We start from the raw sequence: 21,698 nt of genomic DNA, 5'->3' as shown, positions 1-21,698 counted from the left end.
TGCCCCACCCGCGGGGCACAGGGAGGAGATCCTGCTGCATCTGCGGGCTGGGCTCCGCCTCCTGCCCTCTCCCTTTTCCCCTCGCTCTTGCTGGCAACAGTTCTGTGCATTTGGCACTGATAAATAAAGGCCCTGCAGACAATCCCAGCAATCCTCCTGTGCTCTTCCCCCTCAGCCCACCATTCTCAGGGATGTGTCTGTTGTTCCACTTCCTGCCCCTTGTTCCTAAGGAATGTCTGATGGACCCAGGACAGAAGGGCAGGCCCCAGAAATGAGGTCGCAGGCCTGGGAGTGAGTCTCTGACCAGTTTGGATTTTAATAGGAAAAAAAGGGAAATTCACACTGAAATCAAAGAAAATCCCTACACAGGAGCTGCTTTCCTGCAGTGCTGGACAGCGAGGGCTGACTTCCATGGGCAGGGCCCCACCACACTGCCACACACGTGTCCCCAGGGCTGTGGCATGGCCAGGACATCCTCACGGCAGTGTCCCCAGGGCGCTGCAGCCCACATCATCATAGTCCATGTGCCCAGGGGGCTGATCCGTGGGGTCCTTGGTGGCTCTTGGGGAACTTGGAGGGCACGAGATCCCACCTTGGGGACAGCAGGAAAAGGTGTCTGAGGGGGCAGGCAGCTCCGTGTCCCCCCTGACAGACCCCGCCTGGGATCTGACCACAGCACCCATGGATCTGCTGCTGGGGCCCTGCCTGCCCCCAGAGCCAAACCCTGCCATGGAGTGGCTCTGCAGAGGGAACAGGGCAGCTGTGAGCCCTCTTACCTGTGGGGAGGACACAGATCCACTTCTGCCGTGCCACTCCCTCAGAGATGTCCCCCGTGCTGGGAGCAGGGGCCTCCTGTGGCACATCCAGGGCATCGTCGTAGCCATCCGGGCTTCCTTGCTCGGGCTGGGCAGGGGGATCTGGGAAAAGCAGAGGGGGCCATGGCAGTGACCAGTGTCCCTGGCCGGGCTCTGGCTGTGCCATCCCCTCCAGCCTTTCCACTGGGCACCTGCTGGAGGCCCTGTGGTCCCACAGGGAAAGGCGATGTTTCGCTGCACTAACAAGGGGGCAATTGTCCCCTCAGAGCCCACCCCAGCCCGGGTGTGTCCCCTCTCCCCAGCTCTCCCTGCTGGCTTCAGGCCCTGTGGCCCTACCTGGTGCTGCCATGGTGTCACTCCCCTCCACGCTGTCCCCGGTGTAATACGGCAGCTTCTTCACCCATCCCTCCGACAGGGAACCTGCAGGGGACAAACAGGGACTTGGGGCTGGCCTCAAGTGGCACCGCAGGTGACAGAACCTCACCCTACAGAGCAGGGCTGTTGTGGCACCGAGGGACACCCACAGCCCATGGCCAGGAGCCGCAGCAGGGCCACCAGGACCTCAAGCTGCCGTGGGGCTGTCAGGCAGAGCCTTCACTCTGGACACAGCCGGGACACAAAAGGGGCACCCACCTGGGGGAGTGGGCACCTCCTGGTACTCTGGCATGGCTTTGTAATCCAGCTCCTCGTAAATAGCATCGGAGGTGGCATCTGCAGCTTTGCCAGGGCCTGGAATGTGATGCAGCACTTACCTGGGGCCCTGGGCCCTGTGGGTGGCACCGGGATCACCCCTGGCCAAGTTCTGAGCTGTTCCACAGGACAGGAGCCCCTGGACCCCCAAAGCGCATCTGTCCCCACCCACCAGCACCCACCGGCACCCACCGGCACCCACCTCGGCGTCGGGCACGGGCACGGCACAGCAGCAGGGCCAGGGCACCCAGGGACAGGCACAGCAGCATCCCCAGCACCACGCACAGCACAGTGGGCACAGGCACAGTCCCCAGGGCCACTGCTGAGGGCGTTCTGCTGGGGACACCTGTGGGGACACGGGCAGGCACTGAGGGGAGGGGGATCCCAGCCAGCCCGCTGTGGGGGATGCAGGCACGGGCAGAGCTACCTGTGCTGGTGGCACCCTCTGGATATGGGGCGCTGTGTCCATCAGAGGTGCCATCACTGTCCTCCTCACACTCCACTTGTGCGTACCCGTCGGTGCCACAGCTCTGCAGGTGCCAGGGGGCCGAGGGGCACCCCCAGAGCGAGCGGGCCCCGTCCTCACAGCCCACCCAGGCCAGCCACGCAAGGGATGGCTGCTGGGAGGGGACAGGTGAGAGCGAGCCCTGGTCCCCACAGCCCAGCTGGCGGCAGACGGCGGCGGCGGTGCCGCTGCTGGTGCCGCTGGCGCACACGCGGCCCCAGGTGCCGTTGTAGGACACCTCCAGGTAGCCCCGGCAGCGCCCGTGGCCTCCTGCCAGCCGCACGGAGAGCTGCTCTGCAAGGGGTGCAGGGGGGTCACGGCACGGCCAGGAACCCCCCGGGGCCTCTGCTGGGCCCTGATCTGGGGGTGCCCGGCACTGACCTGAGCAGACGGCCCCTGCCCCGCCGCCGCGCCCGCACTGGCGCCGTTCCGTGCGCCCGCATTCCCAGAGAGACTCCTCGGACCCGGAGCAGTCGGGGATGTACGGCCACAGCGGCCCTGGGACGGCGCCCGAGCGTGCCGAGCTCGGCGCATCCAGTGCCCTGCCACAGCCCAGCTGCCGGCAGACAACGGCGGCGTCCTGCAGGTCCCAGCCTTCCTGGCACACGGAGCTCCAGCTGCCACCGGAATAGACCTCCACGCGCCCGGCACAGCGCCCAGAGCTCCCCACCAGCCTCACCTGCCGGCTGCCTGTGGGCACGGAAGGCATGGGCTGGGGTGGCTGCCTGGGGCACCGCCACCTCCGGCCCCTCTCGCAACACCCACCTGAGCACACAGTGTAGCTCCCATGAGGGATGTCAGCTGGTGCAGTCGTGACAAATTCCCTTTCATACCCAAAATTAGCATCGCCAATTGTCCCAGTGGTCACATTGGGGGTTGTGTCCATGATGGTTGGAATCACCCTTTCTGTCATGGGCCTCTCCGTCGTGTTGACATCCAACAGGTAGATCTGACCATGGACAGCATCAGTCCTGTCCAGTCCTCCACAGCCCAGCTCCCAGCACACTTTGCTGAAATTCCGTACGGGCGAAACCTCTCCTGGTACACGGTGCCACGCCCCGGTGCTTACGGCCATCTCCAGAAACCCATCGCACCGGGTCTCACCTTCCACCAGCCGCAGGGACTCGACACTGCCTATGAAATGGTCGAACTCAGCCCGTCATCCCAAAATATCCCGACACCCCCTCCTCCCAGTTTTATGGAAGGGCCCAGCAGCCCTTCAGGCTCCTCACAGAGCCGCCTCGCACACCTGAGCAGTTGACGGCGGCGGCGTTTCCCGGCGCACAGGGCGGCTTCCCCAGCACGGCCACGGGGCACTCGCCCGGGTGCCGCTCGCTCCCGCTGCAGCCGAAGGCGTCCGGCCGCAGCGGCCCCTCCCCGCTGCCGAAGGAGCCTCCCGGGGGCACGCTGAAGGCGCGGCCGCAGCCCAGCTGGCGGCACAGGACGTGCGCGTCGGCCAGGTCCCACTCGCTGGCGCAGACGGATCCCCACGTGCCCCGCACCGCCACCTCCACTCGCCCGGAGCATCCCGAGCTGCTGTTGCCCAGCCGGAAGCCCGTGTAGGCTGTGGCAGGAAGGGCGTTGAGGGGGGCCATGGCGCAGGCACCCCAACAGCCCCCGGTGTCCCCAGCACTTACACGAGCAGGTGACGCTGGCAGGGCCGGTGCAGCCCTGCCTGTGGGCCGGACGCCAGGCACAGGCACTGAGAAGGGGCTCGCTGCCATTGCACTGGAAGCCCCTGTCCAAGAATGATCCTGATCCTCTCCCAAATCCAGCACGGCCAGGGATGGTGAGTGCCTCACCGCAGCCCAGCTCCCTGCACACCACCTGGGCCGCCTTCATGTCCACCTGATCCTCACAGACACCGACCCAGGCTCGGCCCTGACGCACCTCCAGACGCCCGGCACAGGCTCCATCACCTCCGACTAGCCGGGAGAATCCTGCAGGACCAGTGTCAAGGGATGTGCAGGAAGTGCCCCGTCCCCCCCAAGCCCAGCTCCTACCTTGGCAGGCAACGGCAGTGTCCCAATAATGGAAGCTGCTGTTATAGGGTCCCCAGCCACGGATGGTGCAGTCCCAGAGTGTGGCCTCGTTCCCAGTGCAGTCCACCCGGACCAGGCTGACGAACCAGCCCTCTAAACCGAAGGTGTCACGGGCGTAGTAGGCACCGGAAGCCGAGCCACAGCCCACATGCTGGCAAACCACCTCGGCGTCCTTTATGTCCCAGCTGTCGTCTGACACCGAGCCCCACTGTCCCTTCAGCTTCACCTCCACCCTCCCGGCACAGGCACTGCTGCCGCCCGCCAGCCTCAGCTCCACGGCATCTGCACAGGGACACCGCCTCACCTCAGACCTGCCCACGGTGCACCAGCACAAGGTGGCTGGCCCAGCACAGCCAGCGTGTCCCCTCACCTGTGCAGGTCACCCCCACGTCCCGCTCGTGGCCGCAGAAGTGCCGTCCCCATCCGAAGTGCCGACACTCCTCCAGCGTATCCTCGGAGCCTCGGCAGAAGAAGGGCTGCAGCCAGATCCGCCCACTGCCCTGCCCGAACGGGGCGTACGGGGACGAGCTGGCCACCCGGCCACAGCCCAGCTGCCGGCACACCACCACGGCCCAGAGAGCTTCCCAGTCGTAGTCGAAGACGCACACGGAGCCCCACTCACCGCCGTGCTTCACCTCCACGCGCCCGGCACAGCGCCCGCCGCCGCCCACCAGACGCAGCTCCCCGGAGCCTGCGGCACGGAGGCTGCTGAGCCGGGCCCGCCACCGCCGCGGGCCCCGCTCCCGCCCGCCCGCCACTCACCCGCACACAGCCGCACGCACACCAGCAGCCCCAGCGCCGCCACCGGCCCCATGGCCACCGGCCCCATGGCCACCGGCCCCGACCCAGCGCAGCCGGGGCAGCTCTCGCACACCTGCGCCCGAGCCAATGCAGGCAGCAGCACCAGGGCAGCCTTTATCAGGCGCCTCATCTCCCGGCTGAGGGGCCGCGGCCTCCAATAACCTGCTCCGTGCCCAAATATGAGCCTCGCCTGCGCTTCTGGCGTCACACACCTCGCCACAGTGGGCTGCCACCCGGATGTCTCCGGGGGGAGACAGCCCCCCCACAGCACCTGCCCTGCGGGGGCCCTTCTATCCCCCTTCCATCCCCCGGGCCTCCAACGCTGCTGCTGGAGCCCGACAAGAGCCATCCTGATGGCGATGACAGCCTTCAGCCCACATCCTTGCAAAAGCGTCCACGGGACCACATCTAGCTCGGGCACCTGCAAAGCTCAAAGCCCCCATCCTCGGGGCGCTCCCCTCCCGGCGGCTCGGAGCCCCCGCGGGGGGTGCCAGCAGCCCCCGGCTCCGCGCGGGGCTGCCAGGTGCCAGCTCCCCGGTCCCTCGCGGCGGCGCTGGCACATGGCGCTGCCGCCGCAGCTGCGGCCCCGCGCTCGCCTCGCCGCCAGCGCAGGAAGGAGGCGGTTACCCCCCGGCGGCTCCCGGCGTCGCCGGCGACCGCACGCGCCTCCCGACACCTGCGCTGCCGCTGATAACGCCGCGGCTCCGCCGCCCCTGCCCCGCCGCTCCGTCCCCCTGCAGCTCGGCAGCCGCGCTCCGCAGCAAACTGCCCGCTCTCTCCCTCCACCGCACTCTCTGGCACCACATTCCCAACGCACGCATCCACTTGCACTGCTGACACCGACGCCCCTTCCAGCTCCGCCTCTCCTTGGACTCCCGCTGGCCCCGGAGCTTCCCGGAACACCCGCTCCGACATCCAGACCTCACCTTTCCTCACCCCTTTCAGCCCAGCTTTCCCAAGGCACAGTCGCATTTCTCTCCCCCCGTAAACCCTCGTGCTGCTACCGCAGCAATACAGAAACAACCCCAACTGGTTCCTCCCAGGACTGTCCCAGGAAATGGAAAAGGGCTTTGAGCCCCACACTTTGCAAGCACACAAAAATCCAAACACAAGTCTCTCTTCCTCCTGATCCCCGTATCCCGCAGTCACTCTCAGCGTCCCTCACCTGGCCGGGATCACGCTTTCCCCGGCCCTTCCTTAGGCAAACGATGGCCACTTCCCGGACTCCCGTCCCGCGCTCCCCCGCGGAGCAGACGCAGCAGCTGGAACTGCAGCTGCTCCCCAGCCAGCGGCACCGCAGCAATTCCCCGCGGGCAGAACGTCCCGGTCCCTCGCTGTGCGGCGGCGGGAGGAGCTGCCCTGCCCCATCCCCCCGCGCTGCCGGGCACTGCGGCACCGGGCACTGTCCGGGGCTGCTCCGCTCACACACGCACGCACCGCACGGAGCCCACAGCGGGCCGGGTCGGTGGGGGTCACAACAGGAGGGCAGCGGGTGCCTGCCTGGCTGGATGGCTGCCAGCTGCCCCGGCCACAGGGGACAGGAGCTCTCCGAGTCCACGGATACCCCTGGGGGCCCTCGCTGGGCTCTGCCGGTCTGTCCCGAGGGCTCTCTTTGGGCTGCGCTATTGCCGCCGCACCAGCCCCTGCTGCTGCGAGGACCTCAGCCACTGCTCCGCCCTTCCCACCTGGAGCAGCTGAGCGGGCAGAGGCCAAAGCCCTCCTTCCCTGTTTCCCTCGCTCCCACAGGCTGGGCAGCTGCCGCCTGTCGGGCGCCTCCTGCCCAGCCCTGGCTGCGCGGCTGCTGCAGGGGCCCCGTCTCACCTGCCTGGGCCTGAGTGACACCCAGCTGGGAGCCCACGGCGTCCTGCAGCTCCGCCAGCAGCTCCGGCATCCCGCCTGCCCGCTGCGGAGCCTCGGGTGAATGAGGGCCCTGCCACGGCCCCTCCCATGCCCGGCATTCCCGAGCCGGGCAGCGGAGCCTGCGGGACAGGCAGGGCCGCACCGGCATCGCGGCTGCGTCTGCACCTCCCTCCCTCCCTCCCTCCCTCCCCACAAGCTCCAGCACCTTCTCCTCTTCTCCTGCCTCCTGCACGCCCAGGCTGAGCACGGACGGCTTCAGCCAGGCCCTGCTGCAGGATCTGGACGCGCTCCGGGCTCTGCAGCCCGCCCTGAAGATCGGGAACCTCCTGGAGCACGACGTGCCGCAGGCAGGGGCCATGGCCCGGCTGCCCTGCCACCGCGGGGTGCTGCAGGGGGGCAGGAAGGCGCTCCCCTCCTTCAGGAGACCTCCCCTCCTTTAGGACAAGTCCTTCCAACAACCAGAGCCATTCCCAGCCCAGCCCTCAGTGCTGAGAGTGGGGCTGAGCCTGCCCCACCCGCGGGGCACAGGGAGGAGATCCTGCTGCATCTGCGGGCTGGGCTCCGCCTCCTGCCCTCTCCCTTTTCCCCTCGCTCTTGCTGGTAACAGTTCTGTGCATTTGGCACTGATAAATAAAGGCCCTGCAGACAATCCCAGCAATCCTCCTGTGCTCTTCCCCCTCAGCCCACCATTCTCAGGGATGTGTCTGTTGTTCCACTTCCTGCCCCCTTGTTCCTAAGGAATGTCTGATGGACCCAGGACAGAAGGGCAAGCCCCAGAAATGAGGTCGCAGGCCTGGGAGTGAGTCTCTGACCAGTTTGGATTTTAATAGGAAAAAAGGGAAATTCACACTGAAATCAAAGAAAATCCCTACACAGGAGCTGCTTTCCTGCAGTGCTGGACAGCGAGGGCTGACTTCCATGGGCAGGGCCCCACCACACTGCCACACACGTGTCCCCAGGGCTGTGGCATGGCCAGGACATCCTCACGGCAGTGTCCCCAGGGCGCTGCAGCCCACATCATCATAGTCCATGTGCCCAGGGGGCTGATCCGTGGGGTCCTTGGTGGCTCCTGGGGAACTTGGAGGGGACGAGATCCCACCTTGGGGACAGCAGGAAAAGGTGTCTGAGGGGGCAGGCAGCTCCATGTCCCCCCTGACAGACCCCGCCTGGGATCTGACCACGGCACCCATGGATCTGCTGCTGGGGCCCTGCCTGCCCCCAGAGCCAAACCCTGCCATGGAGTGGCTCTGCAGAGGGGACAGGGCAGCTGTGAGCCCTCTTACCTGTGGGGAGGACACAGATCCACTTCTGCCGTGCCACTCCCTCAGAGATGTCCCCCGTGCTGGGAGCAGGGGCCTCCTGTGGCACATCCAGGGCATCGTCGTAGCCATCCGGGCTTCCTTGCTCGGGCTGGGCAGGGGGATCTGGGAAAAGCAGAGGGGGCCATGGCAGTGACCAGTGTCCCTGGCCGGGCTCTGGCTGTGCCATCTCCTCCAGCCTTTCCACTGGGCACCTGCTGGAGGCCCTGTGGTCCCACAGGGAAAGGCGATGTTTCGCTGCACTAACAAGGGGGCAATTGTCCCCTCAGAGCCCACCCCAGCCCGGGTGTGTCCCCTCTCCCCAGCTCTCCCTGCTGGCTTCGGGCCCTGTGGCCCTACCTGGCGCTGCCTCAGAGTCACTCCCCTCCACGCTGTCCCCGGTGTAATACGGCAGCTTCTTCACCCATCCCTCCGACAGGGAACCTGCAGGGGACAAACAGGGACTTGGGGCTGGCCTCAAGTGGCACCGCAGGTGACAGAACCTCACCCTACAGAGCAGGGCTGTTGTGGCACCGAGGGACACCCACAGCCCATGGCCAGGAGCCGCAGCAGGGCCACCAGGACCTCAAGCTGCCGTGGGGCTGTCAGGCAGAGCCTTCACTCTGGACACAGCCGGGACACAAAAGGGGCACCCACCTGGGGGAGTGGGCACCTCCTGGTACTCTGGCATGGCTTTGTAATCCAGCTCCTCGTAGACAGCGATGGAGGTGGCATCTGCAGCTTTGCCAGGGCCTGGAAGGAGATGCAGCACTTACCTGGGGCCCTGGGCCCTGTGGGTGGCACCAGGATCACCCCTGGCCAACTTCTGAGCTGTTCCACAGGACAGGAGCCCCTGGACCCCCAAAGCGCATCTGTCCCCACCCACCGGCGCCCACCGGCGCCCACCGGCACCCACCTCGGCGTCGGGCACGGGCACGGCACAGCAGCAGGGCCAGGGCACCCAGGGACAGGCACAGCAGCATCCCCAGCACCACGCACAGCACAGTGGGCACAGGCACAGTCCCCAGGGCCACTGCTGAGGGCGTTCTGCTGGGGACACCTGTGGGGACACGGGCAGGCACTGAGGGGAGGGGGATCCCAGCCAGCCCGCTGTGGGGGATGCAGGCACGGGCAGAGCTACCTGTGCTGGTGGCACCCTCTGGATATGGGGCGCTGTGTCCATCAGAGGTGCCATCACTGTCCTCCTCACACTCCACTTGTGCGTACCCGTCGGTGCCACAGCTCTGCAGGTGCCAGGGGGCCGAGGGGCACCCCCAGAGCGAGCGGGCCCCGTCCTCACAGCCCACCCAGGCCAGCCACGCAAGGGATGGCTGCTGGGAGGGGACAGGTGAGAGCGAGCCCTGGTCCCCACAGCCCAGCTGGCGGCAGACGGCGGCGGCGGTGCCGCTGCTGGTGCCGCTGGCGCACACGCGGCCCCAGGTGCCGTTGTAGGACACCTCCAGGTAGCCCCGGCAGCGCCCGTGGCCTCCTGCCAGCCGCACGGAGAGCTGCTCTGCAAGGGGTGCAGGGGGGTCACGGCACGGCCAGGAACCCCCCGGGGCCTCTGCTGGGCCCTGATCTGGGGGTGCCCGGCACTGACCTGAGCAGACGGCCCCTGCCCCGCCGCCGCGCCCGCACTGGCGCCGTTCCGTGCGCCCGCATTCCCAGAGAGACTCCTCGGACCCGGAGCAGTCGGGGATGTACGGCCACAGCGGCCCTGGGACGGCGCCCGAGCGTGCCGAGCTCGGCGCATCCAGTGCCCTGCCACAGCCCAGCTGCCGGCAGACAACGGCGGCGTCCTGCAGGTCCCAGCCTTCCTGGCACACGGAGCTCCAGCTGCCACCGGAATAGACCTCCACGCGCCCGGCACAGCGCCCAGAGCTCCCCACCAGCCTCACCTGCCGGCTGCCTGTGGGCACGGAAGGCATGGGCTGGGGTGGCTGCCTGGGGCACCGCCACCTCCGGCCCCTCTCGCAACACCCACCTGAGCACACAGTGTAGCTCCCATGAGGGATGTCAGCTGCTGCAGTCGTGACAAATTCCCTTTCATACCCAAAATTATCATCGCCAATTGTCCCAGTGGTCACATTGGGGGTTGTGTCCATGATGGTTGGAATCACCCGTTCTGTCATGGGCCTCTCCGTCGTGTTGACATCCAACAGGTAGATCTGACCATGGACAGCATCAGTCCTGTCCAGTCCTCCACAGCCCAGCTCCCAGCACACTTTGCTGAAATTCCGTACGGGCGAAACCTCTCCTGGTACACGGTGCCACGCCCCGGTGCTTACGGCCATCTCCAGAAACCCATCGCACCGGGTCTCACCTTCCACCAGCCGCAGGGACTCCACACTGCCTATGAAATGGTCGGACTCAGCCCGTCATCCCAAAATATCCCTACACCCCCTGCTCCCAGTTTTAGGGAGGGGCCCAGCAGCCCTTCAGGCTCCTCACAGAGCCGCCTCGCACACCTGAGCAGTTGACGGCGGCGGCGTTTCCCGGCGCACAGGGCGGCTTCCCCAGCACGGCCACGGGGCACTCGCCCGGGTGCCGCTCGCTCCCGCTGCAGCCGAAGGCGTCCGGCCGCAGCGGCCCCTCCCCGCTGCCGAAGGAGCCTCCCGGGGGCACGCTGAAGGCGCGGCCGCAGCCCAGCTGGCGGCACAGGACGTGCGCGTCGGCCAGGTCCCACTCGCTGGCGCAGACGGATCCCCACGTGCCCCGCACCGCCACCTCCACTCGCCCGGAGCATCCCGAGCTGCTGTTGCCCAGCCGGAAGCCCGTGTAGGCTGTGGCAGGAAGGGCGTTGAGGGGGGCCATGGCGCAGGCACCCCAACAGCCCCCGGTGTCCCCAGCACTTACACGAGCAGGTGACGCTGGCAGGGCCGGTGCAGCCCTGCCTGTGGGCCGGACGCCGGGCACAGGCACTGAGGAGGGGCTCGCTGCCATTGCACTGGAAGCCCCTGTCCAAGAATGATCCTGATCCTCTCCCAAATCCAGCACGGCCAGGGATGGCGAGCGCCTCACCGCAGCCCAGCTCCCTGCACACCACCTGGGCCGCCTTCATGTCCACCTGATCCTCACAGACACCGACCCAGGCCCGGCCCTGACGCACCTCCAGACGCCCGGCACAGGCTCCATCACCTCCGACTAGCCGGGAGAATCCTGCAGGACCAGTGTCAAGGGATGTGCAGGAAGTGCCCCGTCCCCCCCAAGCCCAGCTCCTACCTTGGCAGGCAACGGCAGTGTCCCAATAATGGAAGCTGCTGTTATAGGGTCCCCAGCCACGGATGGTGCAGTCCCAGAGTGTGGCCTCGTTCCCAGTGCAGTCCACCCGGACCAGGCTGACGAACCAGCCCTCTAAACCGAAGGTGTCACGGGCGTAGTAGGCACCGGAAGCCGAGCCACAGCCCACATGCTGGCAAACCACCTCGGCGTCCTTTATGTCCCAGCTGTCGTCTGACACCGAGCCCCACTGTCCCTTCAGCTTCACCTCCACCCTCCCGGCACAGGCACTGCTGCCGCCCGCCAGCCTCAGCTCCACGGCATCTGCACAGGGACACCGCCTCACCTCAGACCTGCCCACGGTGCACCAGCACAAGGTGGCTGGCCCAGCACAGCCAGCGTGTCCCCTCACCTGCGCAGGTCACCCCCACGTCCCAATGGTGGCCGCAGAAGTGCCGTCCCCATCCGAAGTGGGGACACTCCTCCAGCGTATTCTCGACGCCTCGGCAGAAGAAGGGCTGCAGCCAGATCCGCCCACTGCCCTGCCCGAACGGGGCGTACGGGGACGCCCTGGCCACCCGGCCACAGCCCAGCTGCCGGCACACCACCACGGCCCAAAAAGCTTCCCAGTCGGAGTCGTAGACGCACACGGAGCCCCACTCACCGCCGTGCTTCACCTCCACGCGCCCGGCACAGCGCCCGCCGCCGCCCACCAGACGCAGCTCCCCGGAGCCTGCGGCACGGAGGCTGCTGAGCCGGGCCCGCCACCGCCGCGGGCCCCGCTCCCGCCCGCCCGCCACTCACCCGCACACAGCCGCACGCACACCAGCAGCCCCAGCGCCGCCACCGGCCCCATGGCCACCGGCCCCATGGCCACCGGCCCCGACCCAGCGCAGCCGGGGCAGCTCTCGCACACCTGCGCCCGAGCCAATGCAGGCAGCAGCACCAGGGCAGCCTTTATCAGGCGCCTCATCTCCCGGCTGAGGGGCCGCGGCCTCCAATAACCTGCTCCGTGCCCAAATATGAGCCTCGCCTGCGCTTCTGGCGTCACACACCTCGCCACAGTGGGCTGCCACCCGGATGTCTCCGGGGGGAGACAGCCCCCCCACAGCACCTGCCCTGCGGGGGCCCTTCCTCTATCCCCCGTGCCACCAACGCTGCTGCTGGAGCCCGACAAGAGCCATCCTGATGGCGATGACAGCCTTCAGCCCACATCCTTGCAAAAGCGTCCACGGGACCACATCTAGCTCGGGCACCTGCAAAGCTCAAAGCCCCCATCCTCGGGGCGCTCCCCTCCCGGCGGCTCGGAGCCCCCGCGGGGGGTGCCAGCAGCCCCCGGCTCCGCGCGGGGCTGCCAGGTGCCAGCTCCCCGGTCCCTCGCGGCGGCGCTGGCACATGGCGCTGCCGCCGCAGCTGCGGCCCCGCGCTCGCCTCGCCGCCAGCGCAGGAAGGAGGCGGTTACCCCCCGGCGGCTCCCGGCCTCGCCGGCGACCGCACGCGCCTCCCGACACCTGTGCTGCCGCCGATAACGCTGCAGCTCCGCCGCCCCTGCCCCGCCGCTCCGTCCCCCTGCAGCTCGGCAGCCGCGCTCCGCAGCAAACTGCCCGCTCTCTCCCTCCACCGCACGCTCTGGCACCACATTCCCAACGCACGCATCCACTTGCACTGCTGACACCGACGCCCCTTCCAGCTCCGCCTCTCCTTGGACTCCCGCTGGCCCCGGAGCTTCCCGGAACACCCGCTCCGACATCCAGACCTCACCTTTCCTCACCCCTTTCAGCCCAGCTTTCCCAAGGCACAGTCGCATTTCTCTCCCCCCGTAAACCCTCGTGCTGCTACCGCAGCAATACAGAAACAACCCCAACTGGTTCCTCCCAGGACTGTCCCAGGAAATGGAAAAGGGCTTTGAGCCCCACACTTTGCAAGCACACAAAAATCCAAACACAAGTCTCTCTTCCTCCTGATCCCCGTATCCCGCAGTCACTCTCAGCGTCCCTCACCTGGCCGGGATCACGCTTTCCCCGGCCCTTCCTTAGGCAAACGATGGCCACTTCCCGGACTCCCGTCCCGCGCTCCCCCGCGGAGCAGACGCAGCAGCTGGAACTGCAGCTGCTCCCCAGCCAGCGGCACCGCAGCAATTCCCCGCGGGCAGAACGTCCCGGTCCCTCGCTGTGCGGCGGCGGGAGGAGCTGCCCTGCCCCATCCCCCCGCGCTGCCGGGCACTGCGGCACCGGGCACTGTCCGGGGCTGCTCCGCTCACACACGCACGCACCGCACGGAGCCCACAGCGGGCCGGGTCGGTGGGGGTCACAACAGGAGGGCAGCGGGTGCCTGCCTGGCTGGATGGCTGCCAGCTGCCCCGGCCACAGGGGACAGGAGCTCTCCGAGTCCACGGATACCCCTGGGGGCCCTCGCTGGGCTCTGCCGGTCTGTCCCGAGGGCTCTCTTTGGGCTGCGCTATTGCCGCCGCACCAGCCCCTGCTGCTGCGAGGACCTCAGCCACTGCTCCGCCCTTCCCACCTGGAGCAGCTGAGCGGGCAGAGGCCAAAGCCCTCCTTCCCTGTTTCCCTCGCTCCCACAGGCTGGGCAGCTGCCGCCTGTCGGGCGTCTCCTGCCCAGCCCTGGCTGCGCGGCTGCTGCAGGGGCCCCGTCTCACCTGCCTGGGCCTGAGTGACACCCAGCTGGGAGCCCACGGCGTCCTGCAGCTCCGCCAGCAGCTCCGGCATCCCGCCTGCCCGCTGCGGAGCCTCGGGTGAATGAGGGCCCTGCCACGGCCCCTCCCATGCCCGGCATTCCCGAGCCGGGCAGCGGAGCCTGCGGGACAGGCAGGGCCGCACCGGCATCGCGGCTGCGTCTGCACCTCCCTCCCTCCCTCCCTCCCTCCCCACAAGCTCCAGCACCTTCTCCTCTTCTCCTGCCTCCTGCACGCCCAGGCTGAGCACGGACGGCTTCAGCCAGGCCCTGCTGCAGGATCTGGACGCGCTCCGGGCTCTGCAGCCCGCCCTGAAGATCGGGAACCTCCTGGAGCACGACGTGCCGCAGGCAGGGGCCATGGCCCGGCTGCCCTGCCACCGCGGGGTGCTGCAGGGGGGCAGGAAGGCGCTCCCCTCCTTCAGGAGACCTCCCCTCCTTTAGGACAAGTCCTTCCAACAACCAGAGCCATTCCCAGCCCAGCCCTCAGTGCTGAGAGTGGGGCTGAGCCTGCCCCACCCGCGGGGCACAGGGAGGAGATCCTGCTGCATCTGCGGGCTGGGCTCCGCCTCCTGCCCTCTCCCTTTTCCCCTCGCTCTTGCTGGTAACAGTTCTGTGCATTTGGCACTGATAAATAAAGGCCCTGCAGACAATCCCAGCAATCCTCCTGTGCTCTTCCCCCTCAGCCCACCATGCCCAAGGATGTGTCTGTTGTTCCACTTCCTGCCCCCTTGTTCCTAAGGAATGTCTGATGGACCCAGGACAGAAGGGCAAGCCCCAGAAATGAGGTCGCAGGCCTGGGAGTGAGTCTCTGACCAGTTTGGATTTTAATAGGAAAAAAGGGAAATTCACACTGAAATCAAAGAAAATCCCTACACAGGAGCTGCTTTCCTGCAGTGCTGGACAGCGAGGGCTGACTTCCATGGGCAGGGCCCCACCACACTGCCACACACGTGTCCCCAGGGCTGTGGCATGGCCAGGACATCCTCACGGCAGTGTCCCCAGGGCGCTGCAGCCCACATCATCATAGTCCATGTGCCCAGGGGGCTGATCCGTGGGGTCCTTGGTGGCTCCTGGGGAACTTGGAGGGGACGAGATCCCACCTTGGGGACAGCAGGAAAAGGTGTCTGAGGGGGCAGGCAGCTCCATGTCCCCCCTGACAGACCCCGCCTGGGATCTGACCACAGCACCCATGGATCTGCTGCTGGGGCCCTGCCTGCCCCCAGAGCCAAACCCTGCCATGGAGTGGCTCTGCAGAGGGGACAGGGCAGCTGTGAGCCCTCTTACCTGTGGGGAGGACACAGATCCACTTCTGCCGTGCCACTCCCTCAGAGATGTCCCCCGTGCTGGGAGCAGGGGCCTCCTGTGGCACATCCAGGGCATCGTCGTAGCCATCCGGGCTTCCTTGCTCGGGCTGGGCAGGGGGATCTGGGAAAAGCAGAGGGGGCCATGGCAGTGACCAGTGTCCCTGGCCGGGCTCTGGCTGTGCCATCTCCTCCAGCCTTTCCACTGGGCACCTGCTGGAGGCCCTGTGGTCCCACAGGGAAAGGCGATGTTTCGCTGCACTAACAAGGGGGCAATTGTCCCCTCAGAGCCCACCCCAGCCCGGGTGTGTCCCCTCTCCCCAGCTCTCCCTGCTGGCTTCGGGCCCTGTGGCCCTACCTGGTGCTGCCTCAGAGTCACTCCCCTCCACGCTGTCCCCGGTGTAATACGGCAGCTTCTTCACCCATCCCTCCGACAGGGAACCTGCAGGGGACAAACAGGGACTTGGGGCTGGCCTCAAGTGGCACCGCAGGTGACAGAACCTCACCCTACAGAGCAGGGCTGTTGTGGCACCGAGGGACACCCACAGCCCATGGCCAGGAGCCGCAGCAGGGCCACCAGGACCTCAAGCTGCCGTGGGGCTGTCAGGCAGAGCCTTCACTCTGGACACAGCCGGGACACAAAAGGGGCACCCACCTGGGGGAGTGGGCACCTCCTGGTACTCTGGCATGGCTTTGTAATCCAGCTCCTCGTAGACAGCGATGGAGGTGGCATCTGCAGCTTTGCCAGGGCCTGGAATGTGATGCAGCACTTACCTGGGGCCCTGGGCCCTGTGGGTGGCACCAGGATCACCCCTGGCCAACTTCTGAGCTGTTCCACAGGACAGGAGCCCCTGGACCCCCAAAGCGCATCTGTCCCCACCCACCAGCACCCACCGGCACCCACCGGCACCCACCTCGGCGTCGGGCACGGGCACGGCACAGCAGCAGGGCCAGGGCACCCAGGGACAGGCACAGCAGCATCCCCAGCACCACGCACAGCACAGTGGGCACAGGCACAGTCCCCAGGGCCACTGCTGAGGGCGTTCTGCTGGGGACACCTGTGGGGACACGGGCAGGCACTGAGGGGAGGGGGATCCCAGCCAGCCCGCTGTGGGGGATGCAGGCACGGGCAGAGCTACCTGTGCTGGTGGCACCCTCTGGATATGGGGCGCTGTGTCCATCAGAGGTGCCATCACTGTCCTCCTCACACTCCACTTGTGCGTACCCGTCGGTGCCACAGCTCTGCAGGTGCCAGGGGGCCGAGGGGCACCCCCAGAGCGAGCGGGCCCCGTCCTCACAGCCCACCCAGGCCAGCCACGCAAGGGATGGCTGCTGGGAGGGGACAGGTGAGAGCGAGCCCTGGTCCCCACAGCCCAGCTGGCGGCAGACGGCGGCGGCGGTGCCGCTGCTGGTGCCGCTGGCGCACACGCGGCCCCAGGTGCCGTTGTAGGACACCTCCAGGTAGCCCCGGCAGCGCCCGTGGCCTCCTGCCAGCCGCACGGAGAGCTGCTCTGCAAGGGGTGCAGGGGGGTCACGGCACGGCCAGGAACCCCCCGGGGCCTCTGCTGGGCCCTGATCTGGGGGTGCCCGGCACTGACCTGAGCAGACGGCCCCTGCCCCGCCGCCGCGCCCGCACTGGCGCCGTTCCGTGCGCCCGCATTCCCAGAGAGACTCCTCGGACCCGGAGCAGTCGGGGATGTACGGCCACAGCGGCCCTGGGACGGCGCCCGAGCGTGCCGAGCTCGGCGCATCCAGTGCCCTGCCACAGCCCAGCTGCCGGCAGACAACGGCGGCGTCCTGCAGGTCCCAGCCTTCCTGGCACACGGAGCTCCAGCTGCCACCGGAATAGACCTCCACGCGCCCGGCACAGCGCCCAGAGCTCCCCACCAGCCTCACCTGCCGGCTGCCTGTGGGCACGGAAGGCATGGGCTGGGGTGGCTGCCTGGGGCACCGCCACCTCCGGCCCCTCTCGCAACACCCACCTGAGCACACAGTGTAGCTCCCATGAGGGATGTCAGCTGCTGCAGTCGTGACAAATTCCCTTTCATACCCAAAATTATCATCGCCAATTGTCCCAGTGGTCACATTGCGGGTCGTGTCCATGATGGTTGGAATCACCCGTTCTGTCATGGGCTTCTCCGTCGTGTTGACATCCAACAGGTAGATCTGACCATGGACAGCATCAGTCCTGTCCAGTCCTCCACAGCCCAGCTCCCAGCACACTTTGCTGAAATTCCGTACGGGCGAAACCTCTCCTGGTACACGGTGCCACGCCCCGGTGCTTACGGCCATCTCCAGAAACCCATCGCACCGGGTCTCACCTTCCACCAGCCGCAGGGACTCGACACTGCCTATGAAATGGTCGAACTCAGCCCTTCATCCCAAAATATCCCGACACCCTCTGCTCCCGGGTTTAGGGAGGGGCCCAGCAGCCCTTCAGGCTCCTCACAGAGCCGCCTCGCACACCTGAGCAGTTGACGGCGGCGGCGTTTCCCGGCGCACAGGGCGGCTTCCCCAGCACGGCCACGGGGCACTCGCCCGGGTGCCGCTCGCTCCCGCTGCAGCCGAAGGCGTCCGGCCGCAGCGGCCCCTCCCCGCTGCCGAAGGAGCCTCCCGGGGGCACGCTGAAGGCGCGGCCGCAGCCCAGCTGGCGGCACAGGACGTGCGCGTCGGCCAGGTCCCACTCGCTGGCGCAGACGGATCCCCACGTGCCCCGCACCGCCACCTCCACTCGCCCGGAGCATCCCGAGCTGCTGTTGCCCAGCCGGAAGCCCGTGTAGGCTGTGGCAGGAAGGGCGTTGAGGGGGGCCATGGCGCAGGCACCCCAACAGCCCCCGGTGTCCCCAGCACTTACACGAGCAGGTGACGCTGGCAGGGCCGGTGCAGCCCTGCCTGTGGGCCGGACGCCGGGCACAGGCACTGAGGAGGGGCTCGCTGCCATTGCACTGGAAGCCCCTGTCCCAGAATGATCCTGATCCTCTCCCAAATCCAGCACGGCCAGGGATGGCGAGCGCCTCACCGCAGCCCAGCTCCCTGCACACCACCTGGGCCGCCTTCATGTCCACCTGATCCTCACAGACACCGACCCAGGCCCGGCCCTGACGCACCTCCAGACGCCCGGCACAGGCTCCATCACCTCCGACTAGCCGGGAGAACCCTGCAGGAGCAGTGTCAAGGGATGTGCAGGAAGTGCCCCGTCCCCCCCAAGCCCAGCTCCTACCTTGGCAGGCAACGGCAGCGTCCCAATAATGGACGCTGCTGTTATAGAGTCCCCAGCTACGGATCTTGCAGTCCCAAAGTGTGGCCTCGTTCCCACTGCAGTCCACCTGGACCAGGCTGACGAGCCAGCCCCCTAAACCGAAGGTGTCACGGGCGTAGTAGGCACCGGAAGCCGAGCCACAGCCCACATGCTGGCAAACCACCTCGGCGTCCTCCATGTCCCAGTCGTTGTCGCCCACCGAGCCCCACTGTCCCTGCAGCTTCACCTCCACCCTCCCGGCACAGGCACTGCTGCCGCCCGCCAGCCTCAGCTCCACGGCATCTGCACAGGGACACCGCCTCAGCTCAGACCTGCCCACGGTGCACCAGCACAAGGTGGCTGGCCCAGCACAGCCAGCGTGTCCCCTCACCTGTGCAGGTCACCCCCACGTCCCGCTCGTGGCCGCAGAAGTGCCGTCCCCATCCGAAGTGCCGACACTCCTCCAGCGTATCCTCGGCGCCTCGGCAGAAGAAGGGCTGCAGCCAGATCCGCCCACTGCCCTGCCCGAACGGGGCGTACGGGGACGAGCTGGCCACCCGGCCACAGCCCAGCTGCCGGCACACCACCACGGCCCAGAGAGCTTCCCAGTCGTAGTCGAAGACGCACACGGAGCCCCACTCACCGCCGTGCTTCACCTCCACGCGCCCGGCACAGCGCCCGCCGCCGCCCACCAGACGCAGCTCCCCGGAGCCTGCGGCACGGAGGCTGCTGAGCCGGGCCCGCCACCGCCGCGGGCCCCGCTCCCGCCCGCCCGCCACTCACCCGCACACAGCCGCACGCACACCAGCAGCCCCAGCGCCGCCACCGGCCCCATGGCCACCGGCCCCGACCCAGCGCAGCCTGGGCAGCTCTCGCACACCTGCGCCCGAGCCAATGCAGGCAGCAGCACCAGGGCAGCCTTTATCAGGCGCCTCATCTCCCGGCTGAGGGGCCGCGGCCTCCAATAACCTGCTCCGTGCCCAAATATGAGCCTCGCCTGCGCTTCTGGCGTCACACACCTCGCCACAGTGGGCTGCCACCCGGATGTCTCCGGGGGGAGACAGCCCCCCCACAGCACCTGCCCTGCGGGGGCCCTTCTATCCCCCTTCCATCCCCCGGGCCTCCAACGCTGCTGCTGGAGCCCGACAAGAGCCATCCTGATGGCGATGACAGCCTTCAGCCCACATCCTTGCAAAAGCGTCCACGGGACCACATCTAGCTCGGGCACCTGCAAAGCTCAAAGCCCCCATCCTCGGGGCGCTCCCCTCCCGGCGGCTCGGAGCCCCCGCGGGGGGTGCCAGCAGCCCCCGGCTCCGCGCGGGGCTGCCAGGTGCCAGCTCCCCGGTCCCTCGCGGCGGCGCTGGCACATGGCGCTGCCGCCGCAGCTGCGGCCCCGCGCTCGCCTCGCCGCCAGCGCAGGAAGGAGGCGGTTACCCCCCGGCGGCTCCCGGCGTCGCCGGCGACCGCACGCGCCTCCCGACACCTGCGCCGCCGCCGATAACGCTGCAGCTCCGCCGCCCCTGCCCCGCCGCTCCGTCCCCCTGCAGCTCGGCAGCCGCGCTCCGCAGCAAACTGCCCGCTCTCTCCCTCCACCGCACTCTCTGGCACCACATTCCCAACGCACGCATCCACTTGCACTGCTGACACCGACGCCCCTTCCAGCTCCGCCTCTCCTTGGACTCCCGCTGGCCCCGGAGCTTCCCGGAACACCCGCTCCGACATCCAGACCTCACCTTTCCTCACCCCTTTCAGCCCAGCTTTCCCAAGGCACAGTCGCATTTCTCTCCCCCCGTAAACCCTCGTGCTGCTACCGCAGCAATACAGAAACAACCCCAACTGGTTCCTCCCAGGACTGTCCCAGGAAATGGAAAAGGGCTTTGAGCCCCACACTTTGCAAGCACACAAAAATCCAAACACAAGTCTCTCTTCCTCCTGATCCCCGTATCCCGCAGTCACTCTCAGCGTCCCTCACCTGGCCGGGATCACGCTTTCCCCGGCCCTTCCTTAGGCAAACGATGGCCACTTCCCGGACTCCCGTCCCGCGCTCCCCCGCGGAGCAGACGCAGCAGCTGGAACTGCAGCTGCTCCCCAGCCAGCGGCACCGCAGCAATTCCCCGCGGGCAGAACGTCCCGGTCCCTCGCTGTGCGGCGGCGGGAGGAGCTGCCCTGCCCCATCCCCCCGCGCTGCCGGGCACTGCGGCACCGGGCACTGTCCGGGGCTGCTCCGCTCACACACGCACGCACCGCACGGAGCCCACAGCGGGCCGGGTCGGTGGGGGTCACAACAGGAGGGCAGCGGGTGCCTGCCTGGCTGGATGGCTGCCAGCTGCCCCGGCCACAGGGGACAGGAGCTCTCCGAGTCCACGGATACCCCTGGGGGCCCTCGCTGGGCTCTGCCGGTCTGTCCCGAGGGCTCTCTTTGGGCTGCGCTATTGCCGCCGCACCAGCCCCTGCTGCTGCGAGGACCTCAGCCACTGCTCCGCCCTTCCCACCTGGAGCAGCTGAGCGGGCAGAGGCCAAAGCCCTCCTTCCCTGTTTCCCTCGCTCCCACAGGCTGGGCAGCTGCCGCCTGTCGGGCGTCTCCTGCCCAGCCCTGGCTGCGCGGCTGCTGCAGGGGCCCCGTCTCACCTGCCTGGGCCTGAGTGACACCCAGCTGGGAGCCCACGGCGTCCTGCAGCTCCGCCAGCAGCTCCGGCATCCCGCCTGCCCGCTGCGGAGCCTCGGGTGAATGAGGGCCCTGCCACGGCCCCTCCCATGCCCGGCATTCCCGAGCCGGGCAGCGGAGCCTGCGGGACAGGCAGGGCCGCACCGGCATCGCGGCTGCGTCTGCACCTCCCTCCCTCCCTCCCTCCCTCCCCACAAGCTCCAGCACCTTCTCCTCTTCTCCTGCCTCCTGCACGCCCAGGCTGAGCACGGACGGCTTCAGCCAGGCCCTGCTGCAGGATCTGGACGCGCTCCGGGCTCTGCAGCCCGCCCTGAAGATCGGGAACCTCCTGGAGCACGACGTGCCGCAGGCAGGGGCCATGGCCCGGCTGCCCTGCCACCGCGGGGTGCTGCAGGGGGGCAGGAAGGCGCTCCCCTCCTTCAGGAGACCTCCCCTCCTTTAGGACAAGTCCTTCCAACAACCAGAGCCATTCCCAGCCCAGCCCTCAGTGCTGAGAGTGGGGCTGAGCCTGCCCCACCCGCGGGGCACAGGGAGGAGATCCTGCTGCATCTGCGGGCTGGGCTCCGCCTC

At 67.9% G+C, this 21,698-nt stretch overlaps 2 protein-coding genes across 6 annotated transcripts; both read right to left on the bottom strand.

Moving 5' to 3' along the window:
• Positions 1-1,077: 1,077 nt before the first annotated feature.
• On the bottom strand, positions 1,078-14,122 carry LOC128789721 (antigen WC1.1-like). The gene is made up of 17 exons (XM_053945887.1): positions 13,887-14,122; positions 11,643-11,963; positions 11,234-11,554; positions 10,868-11,170; positions 10,480-10,794; positions 8,928-10,364; positions 8,669-8,764; positions 8,372-8,455; positions 7,997-8,137; positions 7,699-7,812; positions 6,919-7,194; positions 4,423-4,743; positions 3,789-3,950; positions 3,260-3,685; positions 1,708-3,144; positions 1,449-1,544; positions 1,078-1,235 (listed from the first exon to the last, which is right to left on the bottom strand). Exons 1-17 carry the CDS (start codon positions 14,071-14,073, stop codon positions 1,078-1,080), a joined length of 6,195 nt encoding a protein of 2,064 aa, XP_053801862.1. The 5' UTR covers positions 14,074-14,122.
• A 602-nt stretch (positions 14,123-14,724) lies between these two features.
• LOC128789203 (antigen WC1.1-like) lies at positions 14,725-21,327 on the bottom strand. Of its 5 annotated transcripts, none has more exons than XM_053944870.1 (11): positions 21,092-21,327; positions 18,855-19,175; positions 18,446-18,766; positions 18,080-18,382; positions 17,692-18,006; positions 16,365-17,576; positions 16,140-16,304; positions 15,881-15,976; positions 15,584-15,667; positions 15,209-15,349; positions 14,725-15,024 (listed from the first exon to the last, which is right to left on the bottom strand). In XM_053944870.1, exons 1-11 carry the CDS (start codon positions 21,276-21,278, stop codon positions 14,909-14,911), a joined length of 3,261 nt encoding a protein of 1,086 aa, XP_053800845.1. In that variant the 5' UTR covers positions 21,279-21,327; the 3' UTR covers positions 14,725-14,908. The 5 variants fall into 5 exon arrangements, with proteins under 5 accessions (XP_053800845.1, XP_053800848.1, XP_053800849.1 ...); XM_053944873.1 differs by having other exon boundaries at positions 16,140-16,283; XM_053944874.1 differs by having other exon boundaries at positions 16,140-16,736; positions 16,824-17,576.
• Positions 21,328-21,698: the final 371 nt, after the last annotated feature.

This window comes from Vidua chalybeata, chromosome 6 (assembly GCF_026979565.1).
Source record: "Vidua chalybeata isolate OUT-0048 chromosome 6, bVidCha1 merged haplotype, whole genome shotgun sequence".
NCBI lineage: Eukaryota > Metazoa > Chordata > Aves > Passeriformes > Viduidae > Vidua > Vidua chalybeata.
This window is presented reverse-complemented; position numbering and strand designations above follow the sequence as displayed.

Coding starts and splice junctions, on each gene's coding strand:
- LOC128789721 (XM_053945887.1), bottom strand. CDS start 14,073: ATGCCGGTGCGGCCCTGCCTGTCCCGCAGGCTCCGCTGCCCGGCTCGG. Junction 11,171..11,233: donor CACTGCCGTTGCCTGCCAAG/GTAGGAGCTGGG, acceptor CTGGTCCTGCAG/GATTCTCCCGGCTAGTCGGA. Junction 8,138..8,371: donor TGACTCTGAGGCAGCGCCAG/GTAGGGCCACAG, acceptor TGCTTTTCCCAG/ATCCCCCTGCCCAGCCCGAG.
- LOC128789203 (XM_053944869.1), bottom strand. CDS start 21,278: ATGCCGGTGCGGCCCTGCCTGTCCCGCAGGCTCCGCTGCCCGGCTCGG. Junction 18,007..18,079: donor TGCCAGCGTCACCTGCTCGT/GTAAGTGCTGGG, acceptor TTCCTGCCACAG/CCTACACGGGCTTCCGGCTG. Junction 15,350..15,583: donor TGACTCTGAGGCAGCACCAG/GTAGGGCCACAG, acceptor TGCTTTTCCCAG/ATCCCCCTGCCCAGCCCGAG.